The sequence below is a fragment of the Coturnix japonica genome, chromosome 4 (assembly GCF_001577835.2).
Source record: "Coturnix japonica isolate 7356 chromosome 4, Coturnix japonica 2.1, whole genome shotgun sequence".
Taxonomy (NCBI): domain Eukaryota; kingdom Metazoa; phylum Chordata; class Aves; order Galliformes; family Phasianidae; genus Coturnix; species Coturnix japonica.
Genome location: NC_029519.1, coordinates 4,268,267 through 4,281,158, shown reverse-complemented (window position 1 = coordinate 4,281,158; position 12,892 = coordinate 4,268,267). Strand labels below are relative to the sequence as shown.

The 12,892-nt window shown below is 40.6% G+C and overlaps 2 protein-coding genes and 1 non-coding gene across 7 annotated transcripts in view; all 3 read left to right on the top strand.

The window, feature by feature from the left end:
- The first annotated feature begins 714 nt into the window (after positions 1 to 714).
- On the top strand, positions 715 to 11,414 carry RBMX (RNA binding motif protein X-linked). 3 transcript variants are annotated; one of them, XM_015860346.2, is made up of 9 exons: positions 715 to 827; positions 2,143 to 2,269; positions 2,460 to 2,566; positions 7,764 to 7,935; positions 9,026 to 9,142; positions 9,511 to 9,625; positions 9,727 to 9,852; positions 9,943 to 10,031; positions 10,529 to 11,414. In XM_015860346.2, exons 2-9 carry the CDS (start codon positions 2,161 to 2,163, stop codon positions 10,834 to 10,836), a joined length of 1,143 nt encoding a protein of 380 aa, XP_015715832.1. In that variant the 5' UTR covers positions 715 to 827; positions 2,143 to 2,160; the 3' UTR covers positions 10,837 to 11,414. The 3 variants fall into 3 exon arrangements, with proteins under 3 accessions (XP_015715832.1, XP_015715829.1, XP_015715831.1); XM_015860343.2 differs by having other exon boundaries at positions 9,928 to 10,031; XM_015860345.2 differs by lacking the exon at positions 715 to 827 and adding an exon at positions 1,868 to 1,891 and having other exon boundaries at positions 9,928 to 10,031.
- On the top strand, positions 2,323 to 2,387 carry LOC116653436. Its single transcript, XR_004307263.1, has one exon. It is a non-coding gene; the product is annotated as a small nucleolar RNA SNORD61 (small nucleolar RNA).
- A 299-nt stretch (positions 11,415 to 11,713) lies between the features above and the next one.
- ARHGEF6 (Rac/Cdc42 guanine nucleotide exchange factor 6) overlaps positions 11,714 to 12,892 on the top strand; it is a 34,836-nt gene continuing 33,657 nt past the window's right edge. For all 3 annotated transcript variants that reach the window (XM_015860340.2, XM_015860339.2, XM_015860341.2), the window contains exon 1: positions 11,714 to 12,811. The gene's annotated coding sequence lies outside the window, so the exon portion shown is untranslated. The remainder of the gene's footprint in view (positions 12,812 to 12,892) is intronic.

The window sequence follows — 12,892 nt, the reverse complement described above, 5'->3', positions numbered from 1 at the left end:
GGGACAGCTGCCCAGAAAATTGCTCTTTGTCATGGAAGTATTAAACCGATCTTTTTGGTTATTAGTTTTTTTTCCCCTATATTTCTGGAGGGAATTACATTCCTTTTTTATCCCTTCTGATTGCATTTCCTGATGCGCTTCTAATTCCTTCCCTGCTCAGACATTTGGGAGACATGTATTTTGTGCTTTATCATTTGTTTTAGGCTTATTTGATTCGCTGCCGTACGTGCAGATCTATTTCTGTGATTTTCCTACGCTTTTTGTCCTGCTTTTCTAAATATGAAAACAAAACCCCACACAAATGAGTTGTACGTGACCAGTTTGTTTATGCATTCACTAGGGCTCTCCTGATCCCCTTATCCAGTTTAAAGCCCAAGTATGATGTTAAAAAGCCTATATGGCTGATGAAGATGTGCAAGTGTGTTACAATAAAGGTCCAAAGTCCCTCTGGATTTGCACTGTAGGTTTAAATATATTGTTAGACTTCATGTGGTTAATATGTGATGACATAGGTGAAAGCTACCAAAAAAACCTTCATTAAAGAAAAAAAAAAGAAGCATTAGAACTGTAATATATGTAAAAATGATTTGTCTTATTGAACTTGGAACAAGACAGTGTGTGATATAAGCTGTGTAACGGACCTTAACACCCTGCTCTAGTTCCTATGGAACTAAGGTGTAATGAAGACTCTGTGAAGGAAGCCTCCCCCTGCTGGGCTCCGCGCCGCATACATCCGGGTCCCCAGCCGGCGGTGACGTCAGCGCTATAAAGAGCCGCGGCTCCTTTGTTCGCTCCCATTGCGCAGTAGCGGCAGGGTGGGAGTGGAGGTGAGTGCTGCGAGCCGAGCCGAGCCGAGCAGGCCCGGGATCTTTAGGGATGGGGAAACAGGACCCTGCCAAGTGAGGGCTGGATGTGGGAAGCGAATTGCGATGAAAGGCTCTGCTCGCAGTGAGGAGCTGCGCTCCGCTCGTCGCTGCGGCCCTGGGGCGAGGCGAGGTGGAGTCCGTCCCGCCGCCTTTCCTCCGTGCCCGCCGGCCCACGTGTGGGTAACGGGGCTGGCTGTGGCGGGGCGCCGGGGGGCTCCGGTGCGAGAGGCGCTCGGCCGCCATTTTAGGTGCGGGGGTTTCTCGCCGTGCTCCCACCGCGTGGGCTCCTGTGCCTCGGGGAGCACAAAGGGACGGCGGCTGCCAGGGCAGAGGGCCCGGTGCGAGGCTTGGAGCGATCTGCTTTGAGCCGAGGCATTCATCTGGCGCCGGGAGGGAAAGCAGGCCCTGCCAGATGTGGCCGCCATTTTGTAGAGGTGTATAGAAAACGCGGAGGGTCCGGCGCCCCCTTCTTGTTCTCCCTGCCCTGCCCTGCGCGCCGCTTCGCGAGGCTCAGAGGAAGGCGGTCGCCGCTTGGCCGCCTGCGCGATCGGGGCGGCCCGGCATCCGGCAGCGCCTTGTAGAGGCTCTTTGTGCCGGGGAGCTGTGTCCGGCTGGTCTTGTCCCGCTCCTCTGAGCCGTGTTGGGCTTCAGGCTCGGTCTGCTATCCATTCAGACTATGTGCAGGCCTCGGCTTTGACATAGTGTCTATGTAATTAGAATAGCATGAAAGATTGGAGTTAATTTGAAGTGTTGGCCTACCTGACTTTAAGCTTAAATAATGTTAAGATAAAAGCAAAAACGTTGTATTTACTGGAAAAAAAAATCTGTGACAGGAGTGAGAGCTATTGAGTGCTTGTATTATTGAGTGCTTGTATTACCATCGAGGGCAAAAATGCAGTAAGCTCAGCTTTTCAGTGTTCACCATCTTCACAGAATCACAGAATTGTAGGGGTTGGAAGGGACCTCTAGAGATCATCGAGTCCAACCCACTTGCCAAAACAGGCTCCCTACACCATGTCGCACAGGTAGGCGTCAGTTCTAGCATTGAAGATCTCATCAGAGCCTTGCTTTGTTTCTTGGGGTTGACTCTTTTCTACTGGAAATGACTGCTTCAACTCGTAGTTATTCTATTCCCAGTTATGTTTAACGTCTCTTCTTTGGCATCTTGTTCAAAGAAATTTGGCTTGAATTTGAGGAAGAGTGAATATTCCATGGGATTGTCTATCTGTCTGCTTCATTCTAATGTTTTGTCAATGACGACTGTGTGCTTTTGTAGGTCTTTTATATTGTCAAAATGGTTGAAGCAGATCGTCCTGGGAAACTGTTCATCGGAGGCCTGAACACAGAGACCAATGAGAAAGCCCTCGAGGCTGTATTTGGCAAATATGGACGCATTGTGGAAGGTAAAAAACAAAGAATAGTCTTGCCGTTTTAAAGTTAAAAACAGCAGAAAACAGCTATGATGACTCTTACAACGTTGATCTTCCGAAATGATCATGTTCTCTAAGAAGTTCTGAGTTTACAGGTTAAATAAGGGTTAAGTAATTGCAACTAGTTACAGTAGGGGATAACGTGGTTTTATTTCCACTGCAGTCCTCCTGATGAAAGATCGTGAAACCAACAAGTCCAGAGGGTTTGCTTTTGTAACGTTTGAGAGTCCAGCAGATGCTAAAGATGCTGCCAGAGACATGAATGGAAAGGTAGGAATTGAGATGTGCTTCGTTGTTGCTGCTAACGAAAAATACTGCTCCATGGAGTTAAATTAACTCATAGTAAGACTTGGAAAGATGATGGAAAGACAATTGGAAGATTGTGGAGACAAGTCACGGTGTTAAATTTGGCAGGATGACTTTACTTCCTCTTGTCTCCATGAAGTAGGAATAGCTTTCCTCTGATTCTGGATTTGACAGTAGAAGGTGAAGCCTGGCTGTCATTTAATTACTTAATTGGTGATGGAGAGCTTTCTGGTAGACAGCTTTTCACTCTTGCATGCCTCTTATGATGCTTTTGTTTTTACTGTACCTGAACACAGTACTGCCTAAGTCATGTTTTTAGGGAAATGTCTTGCCTGAAAACTATTGAGTGTTTTCCCTAATATGGTTTTGATGTGACTTTGCTACACTGTGGTGTTGATACATTAATTTGTAGGTATCCTTATGTGTGGTGTGTATGTGACACTTCTTGCCAATTACAGTGAAGCTGTTCTGCAGTTGTCCAGCAATTGAATTTGTTTATAACCTGCAACAGAACTACACAACTTAAAGAAAATATGTACTAAATAACTAATGCATATTAAGTCTTTAAAAAGGAAACCAAATCTCTGAATTTGGGGCAGAGTTTGAGATTCGCATCAGAATAGCTTGTTGGAGGAATGTTGGTTATTGTGATCTAATTTTGCTTCACCGTGTGTTTGAAAAGCTGAATGTGAGTTTGTGAGTAAGTGTTCAACAGCAGTTTTCAAATAAATGCTCTCTTTAGATGGTCATGTCCATTGACTTGAATTTCAGACTCTGTCTGTCATGTGTAATTGGAAGAGATCAGTTGTAAAGATCATGCTGAATTGGGCTTTCTGCTAACAGCATCTCTTGGAAAGTTAAGAAAGTCTCTATTTAGAATGACTGAATAACACTTGAGCTTTTGATACGTTAGTACAAAGTTATGACTATTTTCTTTCCATTAGTATAGTCCATAAGTAAATCATAGTGAATATTTGCACTTACAGAATAAGGGAATGAGTTTGTAGTGTTCACAGATGATTCGTGTAGTTATACTTAGTTATTCCTTGTTTTGTGGTATAGCAGACTTTCTGCTGTGTGTGCTGCTTAGTTTCTGGGTTCTTGAGGACAATCTGGTGATGATTAGCGTCACTCTGTATGGAGACTTCTTCTCTAACTAGTCATTTTTCTTAACATGGACAGTGACAAGTCAGGTAATGTTCTTTCTATACCAGTTCAAACATCCCTAAAGGTGTGTCTGTTACTGCGTCTATCTCCATTGCATAGCTTACTACAGTTCTGAAGACCTGTTCACTACAGTTTCAAAATCCTGATTTCCTGTGAGTTAATAATTCATTTGAACCCCTGCATAGAGTAACTTCAAGCACCAGTAACAGCCTGTTGGACTGAAAGGAGTCCAGTCCCAAACACAAAGAACTGCTTGTGGAGTGCAGAATTTAAATGAAAATCACTCTGAAAATAATCAGCTGTTGTATATATATTCACACTAGAAACATTCGTGAAAGTAATGATTGGTGAAGTAGCTAAATGAGTTTATATTTTGGAACGCACCGTCTGGATCCCTTGAGAACTAGGAAGTACTGACTTGTGGGTGATCATTGTCGTGGCTTGTGTCTAGAGCTGCAAATCCATCGTCTTTGAAATTTGAACCGCAGTGTTTGAAAACAACATATTAAAATTTGGCCAACAATGGCCTTCAGTGTAAGCCTGCAAGTGTAGCTGTGTATAGTTCCAATTCTTTACCTATCTAGCTTGATTTAGTGCCTCGCAACCATCTTTCGCATCCACAACTGCTTCATCAGAAAGCCTTCTGGACAATAAGTGATGCTGATACTTCAGAAAGACTGCATTCTGTGTCTGAAGAGGAGTGATGCTTGTGGCATCCTGTGGGAGGAATTCATTCTAATCTGACCAAAACAGGAGTTTTTCTGACTGTTTGGAAGTGATGGAGTGCTCATGAAAAATCCAGGCATTTTGAAGGATGCAACAGCAGAAACTCAAACAGCCTGTAATGAGAAACTTGACCTGTGTAGCCAAGGGGAAACAGGTGATGTATGGGCAATGTGTAGCACATTCTGTCATTCCAAAGAAATTCAAAGTTGCAGCCAGCAGAAGAGGCTGAATTGGATGAATTCTGCAAGAACATAAGAACATACCTTCACTTGCTGGAGCTGGGAGAAGAAATGGGGTTAAATATGTTTCATTCCAAAGTGGAACAGGCATAAACTAGTCTCACCTTGCTTGTTGATAATTTTAGTCCTGAGGAAGGAGGTCAGGAGATAATGGCTTGGGGGGAAGGGGGATTTCTCAAATTACTTTCTCTGCAAAATTGGATCAGTTATAGCCTGAATGGCACAATATAAATATTAAACTACTTTACAGCATGTTCTTTAGAAAAAAATCTTAATTGCAAAGTAGCGAAGTCGTCATCCTCATGTCATAAAGTGTACTTTCTTGTCTAAGTACAAGGGAATACTCCAAGTCTGTAGTGAACATCCTAACTGTTAAGCTGTTCTGTTGTTCATATTTGAAGTCCTGAGTACAAAAATCTATAATTAAAGAGAATGTGACTTCAGAAGAAACATCTGCATCAAGCCAAAGATGAAGTTCCATTTGAAGTATTCTGCTTTCCCAGTTGAAGACCTGTCAAGCCAGTTGGAGCATGTGGAGAGGTTGGAAGTGAATACTACTATATCTGCTACAGAAGATGATCATCCTCTAATGAGCAAACTTATTTCCAAATCTTCTTGTGAAGAAGTGGTATAATACAGAAAAACTCAGCTTGACAGAAAATGATCTTCAGTTCTTTCATGTATTTGATAAGAAATGCTCATTGTGCGTTGACAAGAAACACACAGAAATAGTGGTGGAATTGCAGCAGCATCAACAGTAAAATGGTCTATTGGAGGGGAAACACCAGCATGGTCATAGGCTGCTGGTTCATGCAAGCTTCTTTGGAATATTTGAATAACAGCTACTCAAACTTTCCAAATAACACTTCATTTAACCTCTGTTTTGCGATGCGGACAGTTCTCTAATTGTTTGCTTGAGGTTCCCTGGACACAACAAAACCGTATAGATTGTTCATCACACATGCAGGAATTTTTTAAATTGTGGTTGCAAATCTACTGCTGTCCTTAAATGAGCATACATAGTAGAATTGATTTTTTAGCACCAAGATACTGCTACAAAACTGTGCCCATATTGTACTAAAAATGCTAGTGTAACACTTGGAATCAAGATTATAAACACCAACTAATGGGTGCTTGTTTTGACAGCTGATGTTTTGGGCCCATTGAAAATTTCTTGCTCTGAGATGACTTGTCTGAGTTCTGTCTCATCAGTAAGATGAGTTCTTTTCATTTGACTGAAAAACATATAAAAGAAGATGGTTTTCCCTTTTCAAGTTTATCGTATTTTAAAACAAGTACCTTGTGGTTAACAGCAGCAGAAAGATCTTGGACATTAGATGCAAATCAGACTGCTTGAAAGCAGTTGCAAAGGAGACCTATGTTTTGCCTCAGTAATGTACATAAGTGCAAGGCAGAAGAAAATAAGGAATAGAAATTATTAAGAATGCCTTCTGTGTTCAAACAAAAAAAGATTTAAAAAAAGATTTAAAAAACCACGAAGTTCAACTTCTACATCCATGCATTCAGAGCCCCTGCAAGTAGGAAGGGATGATATTTGGGCTCAAAAATTCAACATTGTTAGTTGTCTGCAGCTGCTGTCATGGTAGCAAAACTTAAGGCTTTAAGCCTTCCTTTCCCATTGTGATTTCCCATTGTCATTCCCTAGGTATGAGATATTAACAGTTTTAAGTTCCAGCGATTAGCAGTGTTAATGCGTACTCCTGGAATGTTCTGAGCTTGTCATGCCAAATGTCATTGAGAAACTACGTAAACTAAGTCAAAACCAAGACCAGTGTTACCTTGCTAATGTTTATTTTTTTCTCAACAAGGATTGAGTCAAACCTTTGGATATCCACTTTCAATTTTTCAGTAGTAGCTACAGCTGTGTATGGTGGTGGAATGCATCTGCTGCTGGAGTGGATGATTTCAGGAAGGGGCAGATTTCATTGGAGAAGGAAGAAATTTAAGTTTTACCTCAATAAACAACCACCAGCAGCGCAGAGTGAGACACTTATCAGCAGTTTTCTTCTTTTATTGTAGTAATGTGCAATTAACAACACTCTTAGGCATTAGTTGTTATGAATATTAGCTTACAAAAAGTCGAGTGAGCTGCATTTGCCAATAAAGATGTGCAGTGAACTAATTTCAGTAGAGCTTAATCTTGACTCTGCTCTTCTGACCAAATACGTGTTCTCTGAAAGAGGATGCAATAGATACACTTACTGAGTTACAGAGTATGTTTTAACGCATGTTCATATTTGAGGCGTAGTAGCTGTCTGTGGAGTTCCTGTTACTGCAGGTCTGTGCTCCAGAAAAAGCATGCACTAAAAAAGAAAAAGTCCACTCTAGAAAAGCAAGTAATACAGTAAATGGTGTCGGTCACCTCTTTTTTTTTTTTTTTTTGAAAACTCACCTTGAAACAGTAGAAAAGGTCTGAATTACCATACTCAGTCTTTTTTTTTTTTTTTTTTTGATAACTCACCTTGAAACAGTAGAAAAGGTCTGAATTACCATACTCAGTCTGCTTTGTAGATGCTGAAATTACTTCTAAATACTTCAGTGATCACCGTTTAATCAGGACGTCAAGAAAATGTACTTAAAACGGCCTCCCCATTGCCAGAAACCCCAACTGAAGCTAACATACCTTCAGCTTAATACCTGTAACTACTGGTGCAGTCAGTTTCGGTGCAAAAGTCCGTGGCAATTGGAAGTAAATTGGAGCTCATAAATCATATTTCATTTACGGAATAAATGACATGGGGCTGCCGTAGTCATTGGACACTTTTATTTTGACAAAATGCTTTCTGATGCTGCTCTGTATTTTTTCCATCAATACCACAAGAATGAAGTACTCTAGAAGTTAGGCCAAACATGCTGCTGAGTACGTGGGGACTAATACTGAAGACTCAATCTGTTCTAGAGTTGCTCTAACTTTATAATATGGAAGCCCTATAATAGTGAAGCAAGAAGGGCTTAATTTAAGAAATACAAACGTGACTGAGCAATAAGTAAAGCAGCTTCTTCTTTAGTCATTAGATGGGAAAGCAATTAAAGTGGAACAAGCAACCAAGCCATCCTTTGAAAGTGGTGGTAGGCGTGGGCCACCACCCCCTCCACGAAGCAGAGGTCCTCCCAGGGGCCTTAGAGGTGGAAGAGGCGGAAGTGGAGCGAGAGGACCACCTTCAAGAGGGAGTCACTTGGGTATGTATTTACCTATCTCATTATATACTTGGACAACATACAAGACAATCCCATTGGAAGATGACAATAATCCTACTGGAAAAAGTCAAACAGCTGACTAGTGCACTCCTTGTTCATTATTAAAATCATGAAATAGAATCTCGGCAGTTGAGTCAAATTTTTGATTAGGCAAGTACACCTTACGAAAAAGGCTTTCAAATGTGAAGATTCCCTTCTACATACATCTAACACTCTACTTGACTTTTGGCTATGAAAGAAACAAAACTCCTGCCCTGCACGTGAGAAAGGAAGCTTTCTTGTATTCAAGGTGAAAAAGTGGTTCTCATCCATCAGGGTAAGGGAAGCGCTTTCTGCTCTTATTAGCAAGAGGACTAAACTCACTAAACTGTTGCTGTTTAAATAATTGATCCTTTGGGGTCACAGTGACAATGAGGAAAGCTAAATGTTGTTCATGACACTGTTTTGAGTTGAAGCTCTCTGAAATGGAAGGATAGTACACAGCTCGATACCGGATGTACTTTAATTTAGATAATACCTATTTATTCAGCAATTTTTCAGTATTAAAGCAGTTACTTAAAGCAGCACGTGAGTTATAACAGCAAAAGCTGTAGTGCAGAGAAAAAAAAGCCTCTGAAAATACTGAAAACTCTATTCTTGGAAAGTCTACTTAGTACGTCCTACAGTATCTCTGTTCCCTCTTTATGTAGGATCTTCTGTAGTGAATCTTCCCAGGTGGCTTTTGTCTTCTGAAGACAGTAACTTGAACATTTAGCCCAAGACTGATGACAGATCAGAGTTTTCTTTCTCCTTTGCAGCACACACTGTGGCTTTTAGATTACTTCTATAAGACAGTTCTTAACAGGAATTTAAACTGTGAAAAAGGTTTATTTGGCATGCTCTCAATTCTGCCAGTAGCAACTAGTGGCAACTGAAAAAAACAAGAGGAAGGTATTTTTAAGGTCTAATAGTAGAGGTTTACTGTTGGTCACACAGTAGTGGTAATATCAGTTAGATTACTGAAGTTGAGATGTTAGGGACGTACCGGTAAGTACTACAGAAATAACAAGTTGCTACGTGGCTTATCTTCTAGGGTCTTCTCGGGGTCCACTTCCCATGAAGAGAGGTCCACCTCCACGAAGTGGAGGCCCTCCACCTAAAAGATCCGCACCTTCGGGACCAGTGCGTAGCAGTAGCATGGGAGGAAGAGGTAAGGACTTGTTAAATTGCTTTGTTATCTTGTAATACCTTACTTGTCAGAAACTGATGACAAGTATTGTTGGGTTTTTGGTTTTTTTTGTTGGTGGTGGTTTTTTTTGAAGTTAAACCTAGCATGGACTTGTTGGTTTATCTATTAGTTCTTGTCATAAACAGTCTCAGCTGTTATACCCACCAGTATAACTGGTGTGTGATCTGTTGTGTGTCTTTTAATGCTGCTTTAAGACTTCGTAAGCAGAAAAGTATTGTGAATGTAGGCTACAGGTGATGCTTTTAAGTCTCTATGAACCATTAAGTAGTAATTGCCTCGAGTCTTCTGTGTGGTTAAGTGCTAACTATATTATAACTCTTCTCTTTAAGCTCCTGTGTCACGTGGAAGAGACAGTTATGGTGGTCCTCCACGCAGAGAACCAATGCCATCACGAAGAGATGTCTACATGTCTCCAAGAGATGATGGCTACAGCACTAAAGACGGGTAATTTTTCTTAACGATTTAGATTGGCTCAATATTTATCATTCTTCAGAGGATTTTGATCCTTGATAACTGTGACATAACTGAGTTCTTGTTTGTTGTAGGTACTCGAGCAGAGATTACCCCAGCTCCAGGGACACACGGGACTACGCACCACCTCCACGTGACTATGCATATCGTGACTATGGTCATTCCAGCTCACGTGATGAATACCCCTCTAGGGGCTATAGGTATCTACTACTGGATTTTTGTGTGTGTCTTTTACTTCTGCTGTGATCTGACTGATTTGTACTAAGTCTCAGTAGTCTTTCCTCTTACAGCGATCGTGACGGATATGGTGGTGGACGTGACAGAGACTACTCAGATCATCCAAGTGGAGGTTCCTACAGAGATTCATATGAGAGTTATGGTAAGAATCCATTTTGAGGATCATGTATTAATTTGTACGGGTCGCATGAAGTCTGACTTGTACTGGGTTGTGATCGTGTTTTAGAGGGAAGTGGTGCTTTTTTTTCCCCTACAGTGAAAGTGTAGTTGTTGGTTATCATTTGAACACATTGTTAAGCTGTAAGTTAAAGAAGCAAAATCTACAATTCAGAATTGCAGCTATCTCTGGAAAATGTGGCTGAGTTTCTTCTCTAAAATAACAAGCTGTTCTGGAGTACCCAGTAAAGAGCCTGCCTGAATAAACACCGTCTTCATTCCTTCAGAGTCTATTAAATCCACTCACTGCCTGATCGCAATTCCCACTTAAAATGCTGTTAACATAGCAGATTATATAAAGAACATCTCAGTGCATACAAAAGAGTAAAAGTAAACATTTAATACAGCAATTCTGTAAATTCAAATTGAAATTGTTTATATAACTTATGGTGTTGCCATATTACCTGACCATTGACCCTGCAGGTAACTCACGTAGTGCTCCACCTGCACGAGGGCCCCCGCCATCTTATGGTGGAAGCAGTCGATATGATGATTACGGCAGCACACGTGATGGATATGGAAGCCGAGAAAGTTACTCAAGCAGCAGAAGTGATGTCTACTCAAGTGGCCGTGATCGTGTTGGAAGACAAGACAGGGGTCTTCCCCCATCCATGGAAAGGGGCTATCCACCTCCTCGTGATTCATACAGTAGTTCAAGCCGCGGAGCACCCAGAGGTGGTGGCCGTGGCGGAAGCAGATCTGACAGAGGTGGAGGCAGAAGCAGATACTAAAAACACTCTTAACTTTTTTTTTGGACCAAGACATTACTTTTCAAACAAAGTAAAAAAAAAAAAAAAAAACAAAAAAAACAAAAAAGTGAAGTTCTATCTTTACTACCAGAGGACTACTAAAAGGAAAAGTTGTTTTTACCTTTTTTTTTTATTGTTGCCTGTTAAGTTTTCCCCTCCGTGACTTCTATGCTTTTGTGAAGAAAATTTAAACCAGTGTTTAATTTCATTTCAGAATTGTTAACATTTCTTTCAAAAGGCAGATGTTAAATGTATAAAGTTTGAGCTGTGTACTAGTGTTGTAATTTCCAAAGTAAAGTTTCCCTGAAATGGCACAATTCCCATCTGACTTTCCTCGTGAACGGAACAAGCAGTACTTAAGCTCTTCCACACGACATCCAACTATCTAATATGGAGCTGGATTGTTCTACATGTTCAGCATCTCGTTCTTAAAGTGTTGTTTGTGATGTGGAGGGTGGTGGGGATGTTCCACAAAAACATTCATTTTTGTCTAGAATTTCAAGTCAGTGTTCCCTGAAGTCAATGTTCCCAGTAGAAAATGCCTTCAGATCTTGTGTTTTAAAAAAAAAAAAAAAGTCACTCCACCTGGAAAAAACATGTGGATAATACTAATTTTTTTGCCTTTCTCCTGCTTTGGGGGGAGTTGAAAAAGTTCTCCCCATCAAATGAACCATGTACATACATGTAAGTCAGCTACAGTATACTGTTTAAAAAAAAAAAAAAAGAAAAAAAAATAATAAAAAAGTTTGACCAATTCATCAAAGAAGCTACCAAGCCATGCTTACTCATACTGTTTCAAATTTTTGCAACTCTGTAGTGTTTCACTTTTAAAGGAACATCTTTGATTCCAAAGGAGAAAATAAGATAAGCAAAGAAGTCTTTCTCTCCAACTTCTCAAAGGCTTATGGCTTCCTAAAAACAAGTGAAACTTTCAGCATTCCACAGCTGATTTAAAGCAACAAATGCCTGTGAAACAGCAAAGATGGTAAGCAAAGCAAACTAGTTTTTCAGTCTAAGTCAAAATTGAACCAAGTTTCTTCCTCTAGTACGGTAAAACCAGCTGCACGTCATGGCAATGGAAGTGCTGTCTAGATTTTAAAAAAATAAGGAAATGAAATACTTCAATACATTAGAAGTTCTCAAAATTCAACATTTCTTCTTGGATAAAAGCGTTTATGGCACCAGTTTTGAATCTAAACATAAGAATGCAGCTCGCTGTAGACAGAATACTGTGAAGTAGGGTTGGGAGGGGGTATTTTGTGCCCAGTATCTTTCGTTGAAGATGCTCAAACAGACTGCGTGTACTGTTATTTTAAGAAAATTAAAAGACTTGTGAAGTCAGGAATTGATTTAGATTGACAGATGCCATCTCAGCTATTGGGAGTTTGAAGCAAGCCATTGCAAACTTGACATTTAGTTGGATGCCTGACTGTTCAGTTTTGACACAGCGTTACAGGAATACCTGGTACATGTGGCAGAACCTGTGACAAGTTATGACTCAGGTAAAGCCATGAAGTTCAAATGATGCTCTTGAATGTAGTATACGTGAAGACCTCCAACTAAAAGCAAAACCAAAGCTTTTTACTTCTGTTTAGTCCTCAGTACGTTTTGTCATTCAACTTATGGATTTAACGTGGCAGTGCACCATTGAAAAGGAATGAGAATCCATAAGCCATGCAACCAGTCACTAAGTCATTCCAGTCCATTCCAGACCAGTGAATCCTCCACCACTTTAAAGAGAAGTAGTAAAACTTGAAACAGACTAATCTGCAAACCCAAGCTTGTGACTCTTGAAATGGGGGGAAGCACTATAGATTGACTCGTGCTGTAAAATGTATTTTTCTCAGCTTGCTTTATTTTGATTACAGGATGATAACTTCTGGAAGATGCTTCTGAAGTAAAGCAGATTCGTCTGGTTTGGTGGCAGAGATGAGTGATGCCTGTACTGATAGATCAGGTAATTACTGTATTTTTGTAGTAGTTCTGTAGAAGATTTTTGATGGATCTGTATTGGGGTGGATATCCTTAGTGGCTAAAA

Excerpts from the sequence above, each read along its gene's own strand:
- RBMX (XM_015860343.2), top strand. The coding sequence starts at position 2,161 with ATGGTTGAAGCAGATCGTCCTGGGAAACTGTTCATCGGAGGCCTGAAC. Across the intron at positions 9,143-9,510 it reads CAGTAGCATGGGAGGAAGAG|CTCCTGTGTCACGTGGAAGA; the intron begins GTAAGGACTTGT and ends CTTCTCTTTAAG. Across the intron at positions 9,626-9,726 it reads GGCTACAGCACTAAAGACGG|GTACTCGAGCAGAGATTACC; the intron begins GTAATTTTTCTT and ends TGTTTGTTGTAG.